Source organism: Ictalurus punctatus, chromosome 8 (assembly GCF_001660625.3).
Source record: "Ictalurus punctatus breed USDA103 chromosome 8, Coco_2.0, whole genome shotgun sequence".
NCBI classification, from domain to species: domain Eukaryota; kingdom Metazoa; phylum Chordata; class Actinopteri; order Siluriformes; family Ictaluridae; genus Ictalurus; species Ictalurus punctatus.
The window spans coordinates 2,218,737-2,236,916 of NC_030423.2; the positions used below are offsets into that span (position 1 = coordinate 2,218,737).

Below are 18,180 nucleotides of genomic sequence, written 5' to 3' on the forward strand. Positions count from 1 at the left end.
TTGAGCTCCATGTTCAGTGAATGTCTCTTTATTTAAAATGCTATTTGTTGTTGCACTGTTTTCTAGTTCAGGATGAACAAACAGAACCCTGCTGTCACAAAAAGTACTCCTAGCAATACTGAAACACCTGGGAGTATCTTGGTTGATACAAAGTTTTAGCAGTTAAAGTTGCCTGTAATTGGTGAATCCCCAAATGAAAACATAATGACGACACGATTTACAGTGTTCTCTGAAAGTATTGGAACAGCAAGGCCAATTTCGATTTATTTATTTATTTATTTTTGCCATACACTGAGATGTTGGGGTTTGAGATCGAAAGAATATGAAATGATAGATCGGAATTTAAGCCTTCATGTCCTGATACATCCAGGTGTGCTGGACGACTTACAACATGGCACCATTTGTTTAAACCCACCCACTTTTCAAGAGGTCAAAATATTGGAACGTGACTAAACAGGTGTTTTTTGCTGCCCAGTTTTGCCCTGTTAGATTGATTTGTTTAAACTCGTGTTTGAGCCCTGGGTGTGACCTGTGAAGACATGTGCGTTTGTTGTTAAAAAGATTAAACCAACGTGAAGACTCAAGAGTTGTCTATGAGAGAATACAGCAAGCCGTTTTCAATCTGAGAAAAGATGGGAAAAATCTATCAGAGCCATTGCACAAGCACTGGGCATAGCCGATACACCAATTTGGAATGTCCTGAAAAAGAAGGAAACCACTGGAGTACTCACAACCAGACGTGGAACGGGTCAGACAAGGAAAACAGCAGCAGCTGATAACAAAAACATTGTGAAGCCTGTGAAGAAAAACCCAAAAACAACAGTCAGTGACATCCCCAACAAGCTCCAGAGGGCAGGGGTGAAGGTATCACAATCCATCTTTTGTAGAAGACTTCAAAGGGCACTGTAGAGGATGCTCGCCCAGCTTTTTTTATTTCTTAGAAAATAAGCAAATCACAGATACGACACAGAACAAACACAGAACCGGCTCATCTTAGGGTCATCACACGGGAAATGAAGCTGAAATTCTGATCTATCGTTTCGTCACTTCATCTTTTCATCTCAAACCCAAATACCTTTACACGGCATGCACAATTATTAGGCAAGTTAATATTATGATCTGATCATTATTTATATCCAACTCTTAGCCATATAAACCTGAATGCTGACTGGGTTTCATTATTTTCAGGTGTAGTTTAATTGTTTATTGAGGGAGGGTGTGGCTTAACGTGTCAGGCTTAACACCCTGAATAACGTGCGCATAATTATTAGGCAGCTTCTCTTCCACAGGAAAATGGGCCAAATACAAGATTTAACTGTGAATGAAAAGCCAAAAATGGTCAAATGTTCCAGATCATGCGAGGCACCAGCATGGTGGAGGGGTTGTACTGCTGTGGGCTGGTATCATTAATGACCTTTTCGGGTTGAAGATAGACTGGAAATCAACTCCCAAACCTACTTGCAGTTTCTCTAAGACACTTTCTTCAAGCATTGGTACAGGAAGTCAGCAACATTCAAGTAGGCCATGATCTTTATGCAGGACAATGCTCCATCGCGTATATTAAGGTACACCTCTGCTTGGATAGCCAGCAAAGGCATCAAAGATGACAATGATGACCTCGCTCCCTTCGCCACCTGAGTTACATCTTATTGAGAACTTCTGGGACATTCTTAATTGTGGGATTTACAGTGAGGGAAGACAATTCACTTATTTGAGCAGTATTCGGGAGGTTATGATGGCTGCTTCAGTTAAAAGTGACCGTAAACAGATCAAGAAACTGGCATTCGACGGATAGAAGGCTCATGGTGGGTTATGGAAAAGAAGGGTGGCAATATTCATCACCGAAGAGTTTTGAAGGGCCAAAATAAAGGCCAAAAAACATTTATTTTTTTTTTGTAAATTGTTATATGTTATTATATGTTAGTTATTTGTTAAATAACACTTTAAGACTGAAGAATAATAATAATAAAAAAAAATTAGCCTAAAAGTTGCCTAATAACTGTGCACACTAGTCATTTCCCCTGATCTCATTTCTCCTTTGTTAAACATTCTATTCGGATGTGAAATAAACATTTAGGACCAACTGACGTCATTGTATCTGTTCACCGACAAAATTAAGCTGAGAAATACCATGTGTCTAATAATTGTGCAATAACAATGAATTCATTCATAATTCATAATTCATTTGTTGTATATAATGCAAAGAAGGCTGTCTTGCTCTACCTTAGGCAAAAGAATGGAGGGTAGAACAGCCTGTTTTCTTAGTTTAACTCAGGAGAGGAAAAAATGCCATTTCATGTCAAAGTCACATTTCAAGTATACACCTCACTCCTCTTGCACATAGCTGTGGGTGAACCAGGATGATCGATCCATAGAAGCAGCTGAGGGCAGCAGTGAGGTCCAGAATGGGCACCTGGATGCAGGTAGTGACTGCCTCTGCCTGGGACAGCCTCTCCAGAACAGAGACCAGATGAGGGCTAACGTCATCAATGAGATCATGAGCACGGAACGTCACTACATCAAGCACCTGAAAGATATATGTGAGGTACTGCTGATCATTCACATCTTCTCGCTTGGGCATTTTCAACGTGTTTGCTATTTTCTCATAGCCACTGTGAAGCTCAACAACCGCACATCACAGCGATATTCCTCGGTCTTACCCATTGTTATGAATGACTAAGGGAATTTGTGTTACCTCATTTATTTATACCCCTGTGAAACAGGAAGTCATGGTTGAACAATTTCCTGTTCCCAGTCACCCAGGTGTGCAAATTATTTTTAAATATAAATGGGAATATACTTCAAATCTATTTTTCTCATATGAATTCATAGATTATATAATTGCTGCACACCTACATTTAGATACAAAGATATATATATATATATATATATATTTTAGAAACCTGTGTTTTGTTTGTAATTGTTTGATATCCATGAGAGCAGAGTATTTTTGTGATTTTTTTTTTTTTTAAAGAAAAGATCAAAAGGTCATACAATAAAGACCATTTTTCACAGCCGCCTTTGCTCATATTTACCAAAGGGTGCCAATAATAGTGTGGGACACTGATACCAGTTTCATAATATTTTATAGATAGGCATCAGTCTGTCTCATCGCTTGTAATAAAAGTTACTAGCAACATCTGAGGGCTTTTTCTCGACTGCCTCAGACATACACGCATACACACATGTAGACGGACTGAAGAGAGGAATGATTAGGTACACAGTGTGAATGGGAAACGTATGGGAGTATGAGCAGGCTAATCGACGGCAGTTTTTCATACAGTCTGCGATCTGTCTAAGAGCACAGAATCATCCAGATGATTCGGATTATACCGTGAATAGAGTTTAGTTAATAGACATAGTCTACACATGACTGGCGAGTGAAAAGTGAAGGTTTTGAAATGCTTCTCGTTTTTAGGGTTACTTGAGGCAGTGCAGAAAGAGGATCGACATGTTCAACGATGACCAGGTAAAAGTCATTTTTGGAAACATTGAGGACATCTATAGATTTCAGATGGGATTTGTTCGGGATTTGGAAAAGCAGTATAACACAGAGGAACCCCATCTGAGTGAAATAGGCCCGTGCTTCCTGGAACATGTAAGTGTTTTAATGCACACCTACCCTCACTGACAGTACCATTTTATCGTTTTAGAATGAGCATTTTCTTTTTTTTGTACATACTGTTATTTGATGAAAAGCAGTGTGATTAGAGTAATTAAGTAACTTTCACATTATGGGAATTTTCTAAACCTTCATCAAACATGTACCAACAAATCACGTGGATTGAAAAAAATACATCATTTCATGCAGTACGTTTACACGGACAGCGATATTCCGATATTAAGCCGATATTCTGATTAAGAAACTAGCATGTAAACAGCGATTACTGATTAAATTAATCCGACTAAAGTCACACTCGGAGTAAACACAAATGGAATTAAGTATTCCTGTTTTAGTCGCATTATGGACGTGCGTTACAGACACGTACGCGCCTTAATCACACTATTAACGTCGTGTGGGAGTTTTCACCGCATTTTGTGACAGGACACGTACACACACGGCAGCGCTCAAAGAGAGAGCACGTCTGCGTTCTGAAACCGCGTACTTACATACTATATAGCAGGAGAAATACGTGTATATCGGCGACTATAAAGTAGGTAAGGACGCGGTTTGGGATGCAGCCATGCGTTGAAGGTTCTCACCTTCTTTGAAGGTTCGATATGTGTGAAAATCCCAGGAGATCAGCAGTTTCTGAAATACTCAAACCAGCCTATCTGGCACCAGCAACCATGCCATAGCTAAAGTATCTGAGATCGCATTCTTCCCCATTCTGATGTTTGATGTGAGCATGAACTGAAGCTCTTGATCTGAGAAAGATCAGGCTGTTGCTCTTTGATGAAGTTCTGATTTCTAAGCACCTTTGGCTTATAGCAAGACGGTTTCTGGATCTACTCGGAATACTGCAACAACCATCTGGATGCATGTATGGAGCTATCTAAGCTGATGAAGGATGGACGCTACCAGCACTTCTTTGAAGCATGCCGTCTCCTGCAGCAGATGATTGACATCGCAATCGATGGCTTCCTGCTGACCCCGGTGCAGAAGATCTGCAAATACCCATTGCAGCTGGCTGAGCTGCTCAAATACACAGCGCAGGAGCACAGGTAACACAAACACACACACAAACACACACATACTCACATCGACTCTTTCCTTTCAAGCATATCGAGTATCAAGATTTTTTCCAGATGGAGTTATAGTTTACATAGGAATGCACACAGGACACATTTGTAACATTGCAAATCAAAAGTTATTTATCTCTCAACATCTGCCCTAATTTACCCATGGGGGTCAATAAAGTCCCCCAATAAAGTCCCCCTGTCTTTCCATCCATCCGTATATCCATCCAACAACAATAACAAGCTAATTAAATTTGCCGGAAGTTGGCTGAGAGTTCATTTCCCTTTTTTTTTTTTTTTTAAAACTGAGATGCTTCAGAAAACATGATGTTATTTCCTGTAAGGGAACATAGTGAGCATCGACTCTCCCTGGTTTTTGCGGTGCATTGTGGGATTTTTAGGGAGCGAACGTTCCAGTGCACTGGAAGAATGTTGCAGTTGAGACAGCCCTTAAACTGGCTGAATCCCTGATCAGTGCCCTGATTATTGAACTAGCAGCTGGTTGAGACTATCCCTTCAGTACTTCTCCCTATGTGGAGAAGACCGAGTAACACGCCACAGGGAAAGCTGTAAGTTGTGGTCTGGCACACAGTCTTGGACCGGGAATGGACTGCATGTGGGAAACGTGAAATGGATTAAATGGCACATAAACAATACAGACCGAGAGAATAAACACACAAACGCAAAGAACGCAGAAGGGGCCATAACAGTAAACTATACATAATATTTTCTATTAAATCTGACCAAACAATTTTCTGTGTGCTAATGCAGTTGTAAAATGATTGAAGCACCATGAAAGATTTAGTTTAGTATTCATTCATTGTTAGAACTATGTTTTATGCACCCCATACAAACAAAAGCTCTGACATATATTTTATTGAACTATATTATTTGAAGACTTTTATTTTTTTAACTATGTGGCATCTGTTTTTTTTTTTTTTCCCTCAGTGACTATCGGTATGTGGCTGCAGCATTAGCCGTCATGAGGAACGTGACCCAGCAGATCAATGAGCGCAAGAGGAGACTGGAGAACATTGACAAGATTGCTCAGTGGCAGGCGTCTGTTCTGGACTGGGAGGTTAGTGCCCAGTTATATTTGATTTTATTTAAATAGAGTACATGAACAGGGACCAAAATAAATCATCTTGGCATTTAATTTCATTCTTTGTATTATTTAAAACCTGGTTTCTTTCAGGACTTGAAGAGTGAGGGAACTATGGTAACTTTATTCAGTATTAGTGCTATGGTACAGATTTAGTAAGATCCCATATGAAGAGTCCTACTTTGCAGATGCAGTCTGATAAATGGAATGTTGTTTTGAAATTGGTAGTTGGAATATAAAGGTTGTATTTTCGAATTATATGCACATCACATCACATTATATATGCATATAATTCAATAAAATTATTTTTTTATGTAGTTTATTTAATACATTTTAATACATTTAATAAATTCTTACCTATTTACTACGTTGTTTTGAACTTGCTAGGGGTAAGATTTCAACCTTCAAACCTTCAAACCTTCAGATTTCATACTTTAAAAATTCAGAACCCTGAATACAAATCCCAAAATGAAAATCTTAAAGATTGTGACTTCTGAGCTGTAGTCACTTACTGCTTTTATCACAGGAGAAACAACACCAAAGCTCTGTTTATGACATCGTTCATTTATAAAACGTCCAGCTGTACATTGTAATTCCATATTTGGATCAAATCTATTCACGCGTACCAAACTACACACCTGTACCATCATGAGAGATCAGGGTTCTTCACATCTGGCCTTCGAGGTCCACAGTCCTGCAGAGTTTAGCTCCAACCCTAATCAAATCAACCTGAACAAGCTAACCAAGGTCTTCAGGATTACTAGAAAATAAAATTTGTAGGTTGGAGCGAAACTCTTCAGCTTTGAAGAACCCTGTGATAGATCATTCTTTACTGTTGCCAATATCAAATTTAGTAACATTTTAGACCTCATTGACATGCATAAGCTATTGCAGGTCAATCATAAACATAATTACTGTAAAATAATGTTCATTTTTATTATTTCTTATGCTTATATTACATCAGTTCATTTCTCAAAATGCATGAATAAAGTAGGCTTTTCTTCAGATTCCTACTACCTCAAGCTCTGTAACCAGTGGGATCGCAATTTTATTTATTTATTTATTTTTTAAATACAGCAGAATGCTACTATAGAGGACTTTTAACTGTGAGAATTTCAGGTTAATATCTTTTAACCCACCAAAGGTATTCAACCCGAAATTGAGAACTTTTCGATTAAAAAAAGTTCATTTAGAATGTTCAGCTATTAAACAAAACTTGTTTTGTGTCATACCCAAGATTTGTTTATTTGCTACAAAGTAAAATAACCCGGGTGGACATCCTCTAAATGTGATGATTCCATAATTTATATGGGTAGTGTTTCCCCAAAAGGCATCTGTCAAATGAAGAAATGACGATGAGGGTCTGATCAAAATGATCCAAGTGACTTTTACCTCAGGTGATGATAGAGAGACTGATGTGGGTGATGCTGATAATCAAATTGTTAGTTAGCATTTCCTAATGTCATATTTTTTATTCTTGACAAATTTGGCAGTAATGTTCTCTGTAACTAGATCAGAAATAAATGTAGAGTTAGGCAATGTGTCTTTCAGCAGAATTGGAGTAGAATCTGAATTGGAATAGAAAGTGTCTTATGTGGCTGTGAAAATCCCATTTGGAAACTCGCCTTCAGTTCTGGAAGGCTTGTTTGTGTTTGCATGAAGGAGGAATTTGTAACTTGGCTTTCAACTGGCTGAATAGCACCTCTTTTAGCTAGTCATGCTAACATGCTAATTATCAGAGCTTCATAGAGTTCATAAAAAAAAAGAAAAAAAGAACAGCGTCTGCACTTGTGAACATCCAGAATTGTATGTTTATGGGAATTGCAACCTGTCGTTCAAGCGGTTGAATATAATAGTCATTTATTACTATTTAATCAGATTTCGTTCAGTTTTTGGGGTTTGTTTGTTTCTAGAAAGATCAGAAAAAGTTGCTCGACACAGGGTCAGAATTTACTGGAAGCTGAAATGCAGTTCTGTTGCTAAACCAAATGGGGTTCTTGTCATTATAATTCCCATATAATTTCCTGAAAGATTGTGAAAAGGAATAAAAATTTATCCGTTATCCAAAAAAAACCCAAAAAAACCCTGTATCCATAGCCTAAACTTGTTCACCTAGTTTCCGATCTTTCCGTGGAATTTTTTTGTTTTGTTCCATAGGATACCGATGCACACCTCTAGTTTCAATAGGAAGCTTTCTGGCAGGCTTCGGGCAATAAAATGCATTACAATGTGTAGTAATGCACATTTTTCAATAATTTTCTATGCTCTTTTGATGATTTTGACATGTCAAAATTCTCTACAGTTGGAGAATAAAGAGAGCTTGGTTATGAGTTTGATCTTCTGTGCAGGGTAATGACATTTTGGACACAAGCTCTGAGCTGATCTACACGGGTGAGCTGTCCTGGATCTACCAACCTTATGGGAGAAGTCAGCATCGAGTCTTCTTCCTGTTTGACCACCAGCTGGTGTTGTGTAAAAAGGTACATGATTTTTCTATTCATAATTATTTAAGTGTAAATTGGGGTAAAATGTATTTTTGTATTTAAATGAAAACTCAGTATTTTCCACAAGCTCTCGAATGTTTGGAAACACTCGATTGAATATACACTCACCAGCCACTTTATTAGGAATACATTACTAATTCTGGGTAGGATCTCGCATTGCTCTCAAACAGCCATGTTTCGTGGCACGGATTCCACAAGGCGTTGGAAACATTCTTTTGCGATTCTGGTCCGAGTTAACAAGATTGCATCACATAATTGCAGCAATTTGTCAGCTGCCTTTCACTTACTTATAGGACTAGGATTTACTCCTACGCTTTGGATCATTGTTTTACCGGATAATCCAGTTGCGCTTGAGTTTCAATTTACGGACTAGGCATTCTCCTTTAGGATTTTCTGGTAGAGAGCGGAATTCATGTTTCCGTCAATTATTGCAAGTTCCCCAGGCCCTGACGCTTCAAAACATCCCCACATCATCACACTCCCTCCACCATGCTTGACCGTAGGTATGATGTTGTTTTTGGGGAATTTGGTGTTTCCGCCAGTGTAACGGGACCCCTGTCTTTCAAACAGTTCCATTTTCGACTCTCAGTCCACAGAACGTTCTCATAAAAGGTTTGAGGATCATCAAGGTGTGTTTTGGCAAAATTCAAACAAGCCTTTATGTTCTCCTGGGTCAGCAGTGGTTTTCACCTCACCACTCTTCCATGGAGGCCATTTTTGCCGTGTCTTTCTGATAGAAGAGTCATGAATATTGACCATTATTTTTGCAAGAGAGGCCTGTACGTCCTTTGATGTTGTCTTTGTCTCTTTTGTGACTTCCTGGATGAGTAGTCGTTGTGCTCTTGGAGGAATTTTGGAAGGTCAGACACTTCTGGGAAGGTTCACTACAGCCTCAATCCTTTTTCCATTTGAAGTTTTTCCATTTGGAGATGACGGCTCTCGCTGTGGTTCTTTGGAGTCCCAGAGCCTTTGAAATAGCTTTGTAACCCTTCCCAGACTGATGTATTTCAATCACCTTCTTCACCATTTCTGGAATATCTTTCAGTTTTGGCATAGTGTGTTACTGAGTAAGACCTTTTAACCAACTTCATGCTGTTGAAAGAGTTCTATTTATGTGTTGAATTGATTGAACAGGGTTTGCAGTAATCAGACCTGGTTGCGTCTAGTCCAGCTGAACCCCATTATGAACGCAGCAGAATGAAATGTGCAAATATGTGTTTAGATGGGAAAGGCAGCTTGAATACAGATCATGGAGAGCAATGATTCTCCCTTTCACTTATAGGTAGTTTCTGGAGCTAAACAACACTTGCACCGTGGTTTTCATCTAGATCCTGGACCCCGATGGTCTAAATGCTCTCAGTGAAACGCCTGTATTACAGAAGGGTCTAATATATCCTGTAACCATATATCCTTTAATATATTCTGCAACCAATTAGCATTCCTACAGAACCCTCCCAATCAACCAAGCAGAGAAACTGCCAACCCCTGTGCTTATACTGCATTCAACTTACCTCAGAAATTTAAAAAAAAAAAAATGGTGCTTTCCTGCATTCGAGCTACAAAGTGTGGAAAACCACGGAGGCCTCCGTGTTCGTCGTTTGTTAGCAACAAGCTAGACAGCTAACTTCCACAGGTTTACAGTGGATATAAAAAGTCCTGTAAGATGGCAGCCTCAGGACCTATTGGAAACGAGTGAGTTGAGAATGTCTGTTGTAAGATCCCAAATAAAGCTTCAGTAAAAAAGACTGCACAATTATATCCAACCTCCTCTGGGCCCCGTGTGTTATATTTCCAAATTCTAAGAGAACTGCATAGGCGTATGGTTTCTGACTCATTGATGCCAATGTGACATTCTCCTAATGTACAGGATCTCATTCGACGTGACATCCTTTACTACAAAGGTCGCATTAACATGGACAGGTATGAAGTGAAAGATGCGATTGATGGACGGGACGATGACTTCAATGTTAGCATCAAGAATGCATTTAAACTGCACAACAAGGACACAGAGGAGATCCACATCTTCTTGGCCAAGAAACTGGAGGAAAAGATTCGCTGGCTTAGGGCATTTCATGAAGAGCGGAAAATGGTGCTGGAGGATGAAAAAATAGGTAAATTTTAAAAAACGTAATCAGAAACTGGCTTCCAGGAAATGGATTCCTAGCTAATGCTTCTGTATTCGGAAAGGCTCTTCCAATGTATAGAACACAGTAAATGATTATAATTTGGGTGTTAAATTATATCCATTATTAAATATGACTAATATCTTCAGTTGAAAAAAAGTGTTAATGTTGAATGAATATGTTTTCTGTAGAGATTTTAATTCAAGAGAAATAATTGTATGAATTTGTATTAATGTTATACTATTTTAGGCTTTGAAATTTCTGAATATCAGAAACGGCAAGCTGCCATGACTGTGCGTAAGGTGACCAAACAGAAAGGTGAGGCACCAAAGCGTTACCAGGTGAATTTTTTTTTTCCTACTCTTTATTGCATACTGTTTTTTCATTGTTGTTTTGTGAGGGAACTTGCAGTTGTATACTGTAGGCCTTTAGCACGCTAATTTGCGTGAAAAAGTTCAGATGACTAAAAGGGTCTTGTATTCGGGGCCGTTTCTGGCCATTTTGGCACCCTAGGCGAGATCTTGTTCAGATAACTTGGAACTCATGTAGACATTTACACACCTTGTATTTACTGGCTCAGCATCAGACTCTCTTTCTTGCGGGTGGGGGAGTCGGGCTGGGCCGTTGGACCGCTCATCGGCGCCCCCAAGCTGGTGGTGCCCTGGGCAACTGCCTAGTTCGCCTATGCCTAGAAATGGCCCTGATTGTACTGTCGGTGCCACTAACGGCATTTGTAGTTAAAGAATATAACAGTGGCATTTTCTTCGAATTTATTGTTATTACAAGACATTACATGCTGTAGTTTTCGTTCTTATTTTGAATTCACTAATGAGTATACAGTATGCCGGTCCTGCCAGTATGCTACTTCATAGCTGTATGTAATTGTATCAAACATTTCATTTAAACATCAATGAAAAGACAGAATGGAATCGATACATTTATAAACTTCTGTGTAGCAGTATATCAAGTTTTAACCGTAGAATTCCCATATATTTATGTCTCGTTATTTCAAAGAACGTTTTTTTGGTGTTGATTAATACAATCTTCTTGTCATAATTTACACATTGTTTTTGAAATCCATTGTACTTCACTGACATACGGTGAAGTATTTTCTTGAATTTGCAGATTCATTTATAGATATCATCTTGAGAAAGAGGGCCATATTATATGGACATGGTATGAAAATGATAAAGGTATATTTATAAGCGTTTTCTGTAGCGTTACCTTTTCTTCAAGATGCCATGGCAACTACTTTGAAAACAGATCTAAAATTTTACTGAGCAAAAATGGGTAATTAACACCAAAGCTATTGTTGGTGTGGCAAAAATGGCAGGAACACTCAAATGCTATTATGATGCGGTCATGACTGTGTTCTTGGATTTTACGTGAAATTTAAGATAGGATCCATGGAATTGAAGATGCACAGATAACTGACTACAAGGTCCTAAAACCGAAAGATTGTCGTATTTCAAGATGCCATGGCAACTTCTTAAAAAAAAGTAGCCACAAATATCAAATGTACCAATTTTAGTATTAGTTCCAGATGCAGCACATATTGTAGATTAGTTTGCATTAGCTTTGCATCGAAACTTAATAATTATGGATGTTTGTCCTCTTCAGATTTATCAGTATTGTTGCCATGTATCTGTACATGTGTTGTAAGTTAGGAGAAGCATGAATAGTGTTAGTTGGACAATGGGTGTGTAAGTAATGTAAGTAATAGTTGTCCACATTTTCTTTTTCGCACTCTCCTCCTTCCTTCTTCATCTTTGCTGGTCAGCTCTGAGTCCAAACAGGTATACGCCCCATTCATCACCTTGCCCCCAGGAGCCCATAGCCAAAGGACAGCTCGCATCCACTGAAGACTTGGCACAAACCAACTTATTTGAGATTCATCCACTTAGACAAACTCAATTCCGGCAAAATGTTGGAAGGTTAGCATTGTTGAAAAAATAGCAGAGATGTTCACAAAGTAGCTGAAATAACCAGATGTTGCACCGGAGGTTCTCGTCTTCTCTCACCGTACCATAACGATGGAGAATGATTTCGATCTTCAAACACTGACTGATCCCTTCATTCATTAGCAGCACTAAAGACCCTGCCTGTTTTGCCGAATCTTGAGGCAACATTAAAGGAATGCCTTGTGCAAAATAGAGAATCGTTTAGCAATATGGTAACAGTCAATCATTTCAAGGTACTATCAGCACCTTTATCATTTCTGTGTGAAAGGATCCAATCAAGTGTAGTCCAGAAAATATACCGACACGTATCTAAAAATCAATCCGATCTCGATCCATAGTGAGCTGCGCTAGTTTCGTGCATCAGACGATCGCACGGACCGAAGTTCCTCTACAGCCGATGTCTCACCAGTCAGACGAAATGAAATCGCGTTTTAGAATCTCAAAGCAGGTTGAGGTCTTCGTGCAAAGACATGTGTACATACCGTACATGCTTTCTGTAAGGTAACGCGCAAATCTTTAGCCAAATCTTCGACTTAACCTCACACAACACTTATGAGAATTTTAACCAGCAAGGGCAGTTTTGATCATTTTTATTACAGATGAATTCATAAGAAGAAGAAGAAAAAAAAAAAAAACCCCAAAAACTTATGAATTCGCAATTTTGAACAGGGTATTTATTTGCTGTAAATGAGGCTGGCTATCCATTTATATCAGTTTGAAGTTGTAGTTAATAAAAGGGTTCCTTGCAAAATATTGTAGTTTGTGTCAACGTCATGTTAAACAACACTGTAGATTTAACCAGCGTAAAATAAATAAATAAATACATAAATAAAAATGACATCAAACAAATGTGAATTCATGTTATCTGAAGCACTTTACCTGATGTTCAGTTATGGTGTCTTGGTAGCGTTGTCATGTATTAAATCACAAATCAGTTATATACTTTTGATAGTTGTTTAGTTTTTTTTTGTTTGTTTGTTTGTTTTTTTTTTCACCTCGACATTAGATAACGAGTATTAAATGTTCCGTGACACGTGTAAGTGTGGTAGTATGAACCTGGAGAACTGTCAGGGGCAGTGGAAAAACTCCTGGATACTTCCGTGTGTATGTGCACACACACGCCGAGACCTTTCACCAAACTCAGGAATGATTTATGATGCAATATTTGCAATAAATACTGCTGTCATCCACCCATACATCTTTTCCTGGAGCCTCCGTGACAAGGTCTCTTGGCTCATTGCTTGGAAGTTATCAGGGGTCCGTCGAACCACGGTTACACGCCCACCTAGCGTACAATTTGACTTATTTTAAGCATAGGTGGCGGTGAAAATCATCTGGATGAACAGAATAGCTTTATTTGCCAAATGTACAAGTACACAGGACTTTTTATATGGCAGATCTGCACAAGAACATATAATGCACAAGCAGGCAAGTGTGTAAACAACAGCCATACAGACCTACAGTCCACATACAATACAATAAATACAGCTAAGTCTCCAGTCATGCCATCTGATGAAGGGAGGGTCAGTTCTGCTTATTGTTATAGATGGCATGCCACAGTAGGAGTGTCCATATGTCCTGTGTTAATCAGTGTGACCTTTCTTTGTCCCGTGAGCGTCAAAACTCGCTTCGCTCTACCTGAGGTTTGCCAGTCTGCAAGTCACACAGCGCACCTATGTCCATTTGACTGTGCTGGTTTTGTGATCTTAAAACCCACACCCTTTTTTGGCGGCATGACCAAGAACCCTGGTACACAGATCAGATTATGTTGATTTGCATACATCCAGGATCGTGGATTATGCTAACCACACCTGACACCATGCTTAAAACAGGTTGGTCGAGAGTCACCTCCTTGGCCTATATCTTGTCCTAGGGGTCTCACCACCAGGAACAAGTATCAATTAGCTTTGGAATGATTGTTCCATTGCTAACAGTAAGACAACTCAAATCTGCTGATGTTTGACACACTTGACGTCGGTGCATCCGTAGTCGGCACTTGGGTCGCATGCATCTGGATGTAGTGCTTCGTCTGGTGGGACCATCAGCGATGCCATACAGGCGTCAACACCAGACGTGCGGCCCAGCTAGACCTGTTTGCGATCTATCATATGAGATAGAATGTGCACCATGGAGTTTTCCATCCAAATTCCCTCGCACCTTTCAATCTATTTCGGCCTGCGACGAAAAGCTACTGATTTAGAGCCTGTCAGCAGCACCTTCGAGCTATCAGGGACTGACCCAGACTCATTTGTGGATGTGGATGAGGCGGGTTCACCTGCTAGATTATTGTCAGTTTGGAGAAATCCCATAGCTGAAGACACAGCATCTACGCACTGCTCTGAGGAGTAACAAAGAGGATGACTAAGTAATTTGACTACGAGTAGAGCTTCGCTGAAGGGCATGAGTCACTCTGTTGTGGGATCACGGCACCAAAATAAATCATTTTAGCTGGCTAAGTTGTAAAATCATATCAAATGTAGACCGTTTCTGGGCTTTTTCCTGATCATCATCAGTCACTGCTTGGCAGTTGGTGACTAGCAAGCTTTTTAGCCGCAGGGCATGAATCAGGAATCAGACACCAGTTGCATAAGCATAAGTCTTGCAGCATTGCTCTTTAAAAAAACAAAACAAAGAACAACCCCCCCCCCCCCCCCCCCCCCCCCACACACACACACACACACTTCTAACCCTAGCTGAAGAGAAAAATGGACCCGTTGTGTGGAGGAAAAACTGACTCCAGTCCAGGCCTACATATTAATAGAACTCAGCACTAACACCACATAGCATGTTGAGAGGAAAACCGACCGATCATGCTAGCGACACCCGGTAACAGGCTCATTGGACGTGAATCCACCAAGACGCACTTAGCCACAGTAGGCTAGACAGCAAGAGATGCGTAGCTGGCTAATGTAGCAGACGCAGTAATAAACAGTACATTACTGACTCTAGATGGTGGGGGGAAAATAATAATAATAATATAAAGAAATCAAATTATAGTGAATAATGCATGGGTATGGTAGCTTATAATCAAAAGCTGACTCGACATAATCAAAAGCCTCTACACAGATAGCTCCATATGATGCACGTGTGGTACCAAGAAGTGGAGGCTAGGAAAGGAAAGAAGGCTGAATAACGCATCACTTTGTGAAAGGTCTCGGCTTGTGTGCACACGGGCACGACGGCACATCCAGGTGATTCTCACTGCCCCTCGAAAATGCATCGAGACGGCGGAATATCGAGTAAAAGTGTTCAATTTCATATCGGGCGATGAATGGAATGAATCCATATTGTGCTTAAAACTCATTTTGCAAGACGATTTTGTTTTGTTTTTGTTCATGATTGTCCATTAAATTTGTTTCAGAAATGTATAAAAGTAGATATTTCTGATTCATTCTGGTTTGATTCGATTCGTTTTATGTTGTGTTGTAGTAGTTTTATGTTGTTATTGTTGTTTTTTTTTTTTTTTGATGTCTAATAGCTGAACTAATCGCTCTTCCCGTTCAATGTAAATATGAATTACATCGCAATTTAATGTACAGACTGGAAATGTATGACCCATTAAAGTATACACAGGTTCAGGATGAATCAATCATGATAAATGTTGATGGACATTCATTTTTGCCAAGAATATTTTGTGACCCATGACTATGAACATGGACCGAACCGGTCACCTGATGTATTTTTGTCGACAGCCTCGAAGCCAAAAGAAGTACCTAGGAAATCTCTAGAATATTACCTTTAGGTTTTTTTTAGAGGTGATATAATGAACTGCACAATGTAGAAAATGTATTATTTTTGTGGTGATCAGACATTATTTTGTATAACATATACAGATACACATAATTCAAAGTGATAACCTAAAATCGAGAACATTTTTGATGTCTATAAAGCACTGTTTGATCTTTATTGTTTGATCTTATTTTTCATATTGATAACTGAATTGAAAATGGTATGGGTTGTATAGTGTGCCACAATTTATTTTTTGTCCCTTTTGCTGGATGTTTGCCTCTGTTCTTATAGATTGGTAAAACTTTGAAAGAATAAAATCCATAATTTGTAAGAATTCATACTTCTTCTATGTGCATGACCTATATCGTGCTCATCAGGGGTATTCCACCAGTGCACTATTTCTCAAAAAACGCTCTAGGTTTCTGCATTTCTATTATTATGTAATCGAATGACATCAGTGGTGAATATCAAGTTGTTATAGATGCTATCGACAGAATTTTGCCTACGATGGTAAAAAAAAAAAAAAAAAAATTGCTGGCAAGAATAATCATGCTACTGCGGTTACCCTGACGTGTGAGTTTTGTGCACCTGTGCGTGTAACACTTTGAAATAGGATTTTGCTGTGACGGCAGGAAGAAAGAGAAACCCTCAACACAAATGATTCACCAGGTGAACTAGTATTAATTAATGTACGGTGTGTATATACATACACCGATCAGCCATTACATTCAGAACACTGATGGGTGAAGGGAATAACATTGATTATCTTGTCACAATGGGACATGGGACATGGATGTCACAATGGGACATGTCAAGGGGTGTAATATATTAGGCATCAAGTGCACAGTCAGTTCTCAGTTGGTGTGTTGGAAGCAGGGAAAACGGGCAAGCATAAGGATCTGAACGACTTTGACAAGGGCTAAATTGTGTTGGCTAGACACGACTGGGTCAGTGGAAGAAAGTGGCCTGGTCTGATGAAGTCTCAAACCTGAAATGTTCTGCATGCACATTATACGTGCCCTGAAATTTTTAGACGGAGACTCGAACTCTTCCTGTTATGAATTGATCCTAAAAGTGGAACCAGGAGCAATCGTAAGCATTACATTTGGACTTAGGTCCTAAGTCTAAAGAACAAGAATGTGCAAAATCGGTATATATTTTTGTTCCGAGGTGCTAGACCCATCACGAGCTGAGAGATTGAGGTTTCCATAAACGTCGGCTACAAAGCCGGTGCTATAATTAAGCAACTTTACATTTTAGCTAATAACTCAACCGTGTGATTCTTATTTCGTCTGGATCCTTGCTTTAAGCCAGAACAAGTGCCAATGTCATTTACATGTTTATCAATAAATTTTACCCGCTATTCGAATTTTTTTTTTTTAAAAAAAAGGGCTATGCATAATCCCCAGAACCTCATGCCAAAATCTACCAAAAGAATTTCGATTCATCAAAGCGTCGCAAAGATATGAGTTCATTAATTGGTCAGACGACACCTATTTTTACAAATTGATCTATATCTGCTGAATGCAATGTCTAAGTTTAACAAAACTTGATACACGTAGTCAGCTCACTCTGAGGACAAATTCCACCCACCCATAGGGGGCACTACGGCTGAAAAACCACTATAACTCCACAACAGTATGATGAATCTTTGCTAATAACGCTACATCCGTGTATGCTAGCGTGCAATTCTTGGACGTGCTACAAAATGTGTACATCATTTTTATGCATAAAACGTATCTGCAATTCAAATTTTCTGAAAAACCTACTTCTTTTTAAATTTTTTTTTTTACTTGTTCTGGGCCATTTGTCTGATTCACACAAAATTAGGTATGCACCATCTTGAGATCCTCCAGACAAAAACTTATAGGAAGAATTTTGATTCATGGAATTGTTGAAGAGATATAGACCTATTTATTTGTGGGTGTGGCAAAAAATAACTAATTGGCTTTATATCTTGTGAACACAATGTCCAAACTTCATGAAACGTGGTACACATGGAAAACAGGACAGTAGGAGAAAACTTGCTAAATTTTATGAAGTTCAGGGAGCTAACAGTAAATTCTATATTATCAGCCATT

General features: G+C 39.1%; 2 protein-coding genes across 11 annotated transcripts in view; one reads left to right on the top strand and one right to left on the bottom strand.

Annotated features, from left to right (window-relative positions):
- arhgef9b (Cdc42 guanine nucleotide exchange factor (GEF) 9b) overlaps nt 1-16,433 on the top strand; it is a 39,686-nt gene extending 23,253 nt beyond the window's left edge. For 5 of the 9 annotated variants that reach the window (XM_017474622.3, XM_053682151.1, XM_053682153.1 and 2 more), the window contains 8 exons: nt 2,345-2,545; nt 3,419-3,598; nt 4,433-4,665; nt 5,629-5,758; nt 8,131-8,262; nt 10,154-10,397; nt 10,659-10,727; nt 12,190-16,433. In XM_017474622.3, coding sequence (XP_017330111.1) covers nt 2,345-2,545; nt 3,419-3,598; nt 4,433-4,665; nt 5,629-5,758; nt 8,131-8,262; nt 10,154-10,397; nt 10,659-10,727; nt 12,190-12,365 — 1,365 coding nt within the window. In that variant the 3' untranslated portion in view covers nt 12,366-16,433. Of the gene's footprint in view, nt 1-2,344; nt 2,546-3,418; nt 3,599-4,432; nt 4,666-5,628; nt 5,759-8,130; nt 8,263-10,153; nt 10,398-10,658; nt 10,751-11,515; nt 11,603-12,189 lie in introns of those variants that run through there. The other 4 variants (XM_017474623.3, XM_017474624.3, XM_017474625.3 and 1 more) reach the window with 4 other exon arrangements.
- The window catches only part of LOC108269120 (MICOS complex subunit MIC27), a 189,687-nt gene that overhangs the window by 27,791 nt on the left and 143,716 nt on the right, over nt 1-18,180 (bottom strand). The window lies entirely within an intron of this gene.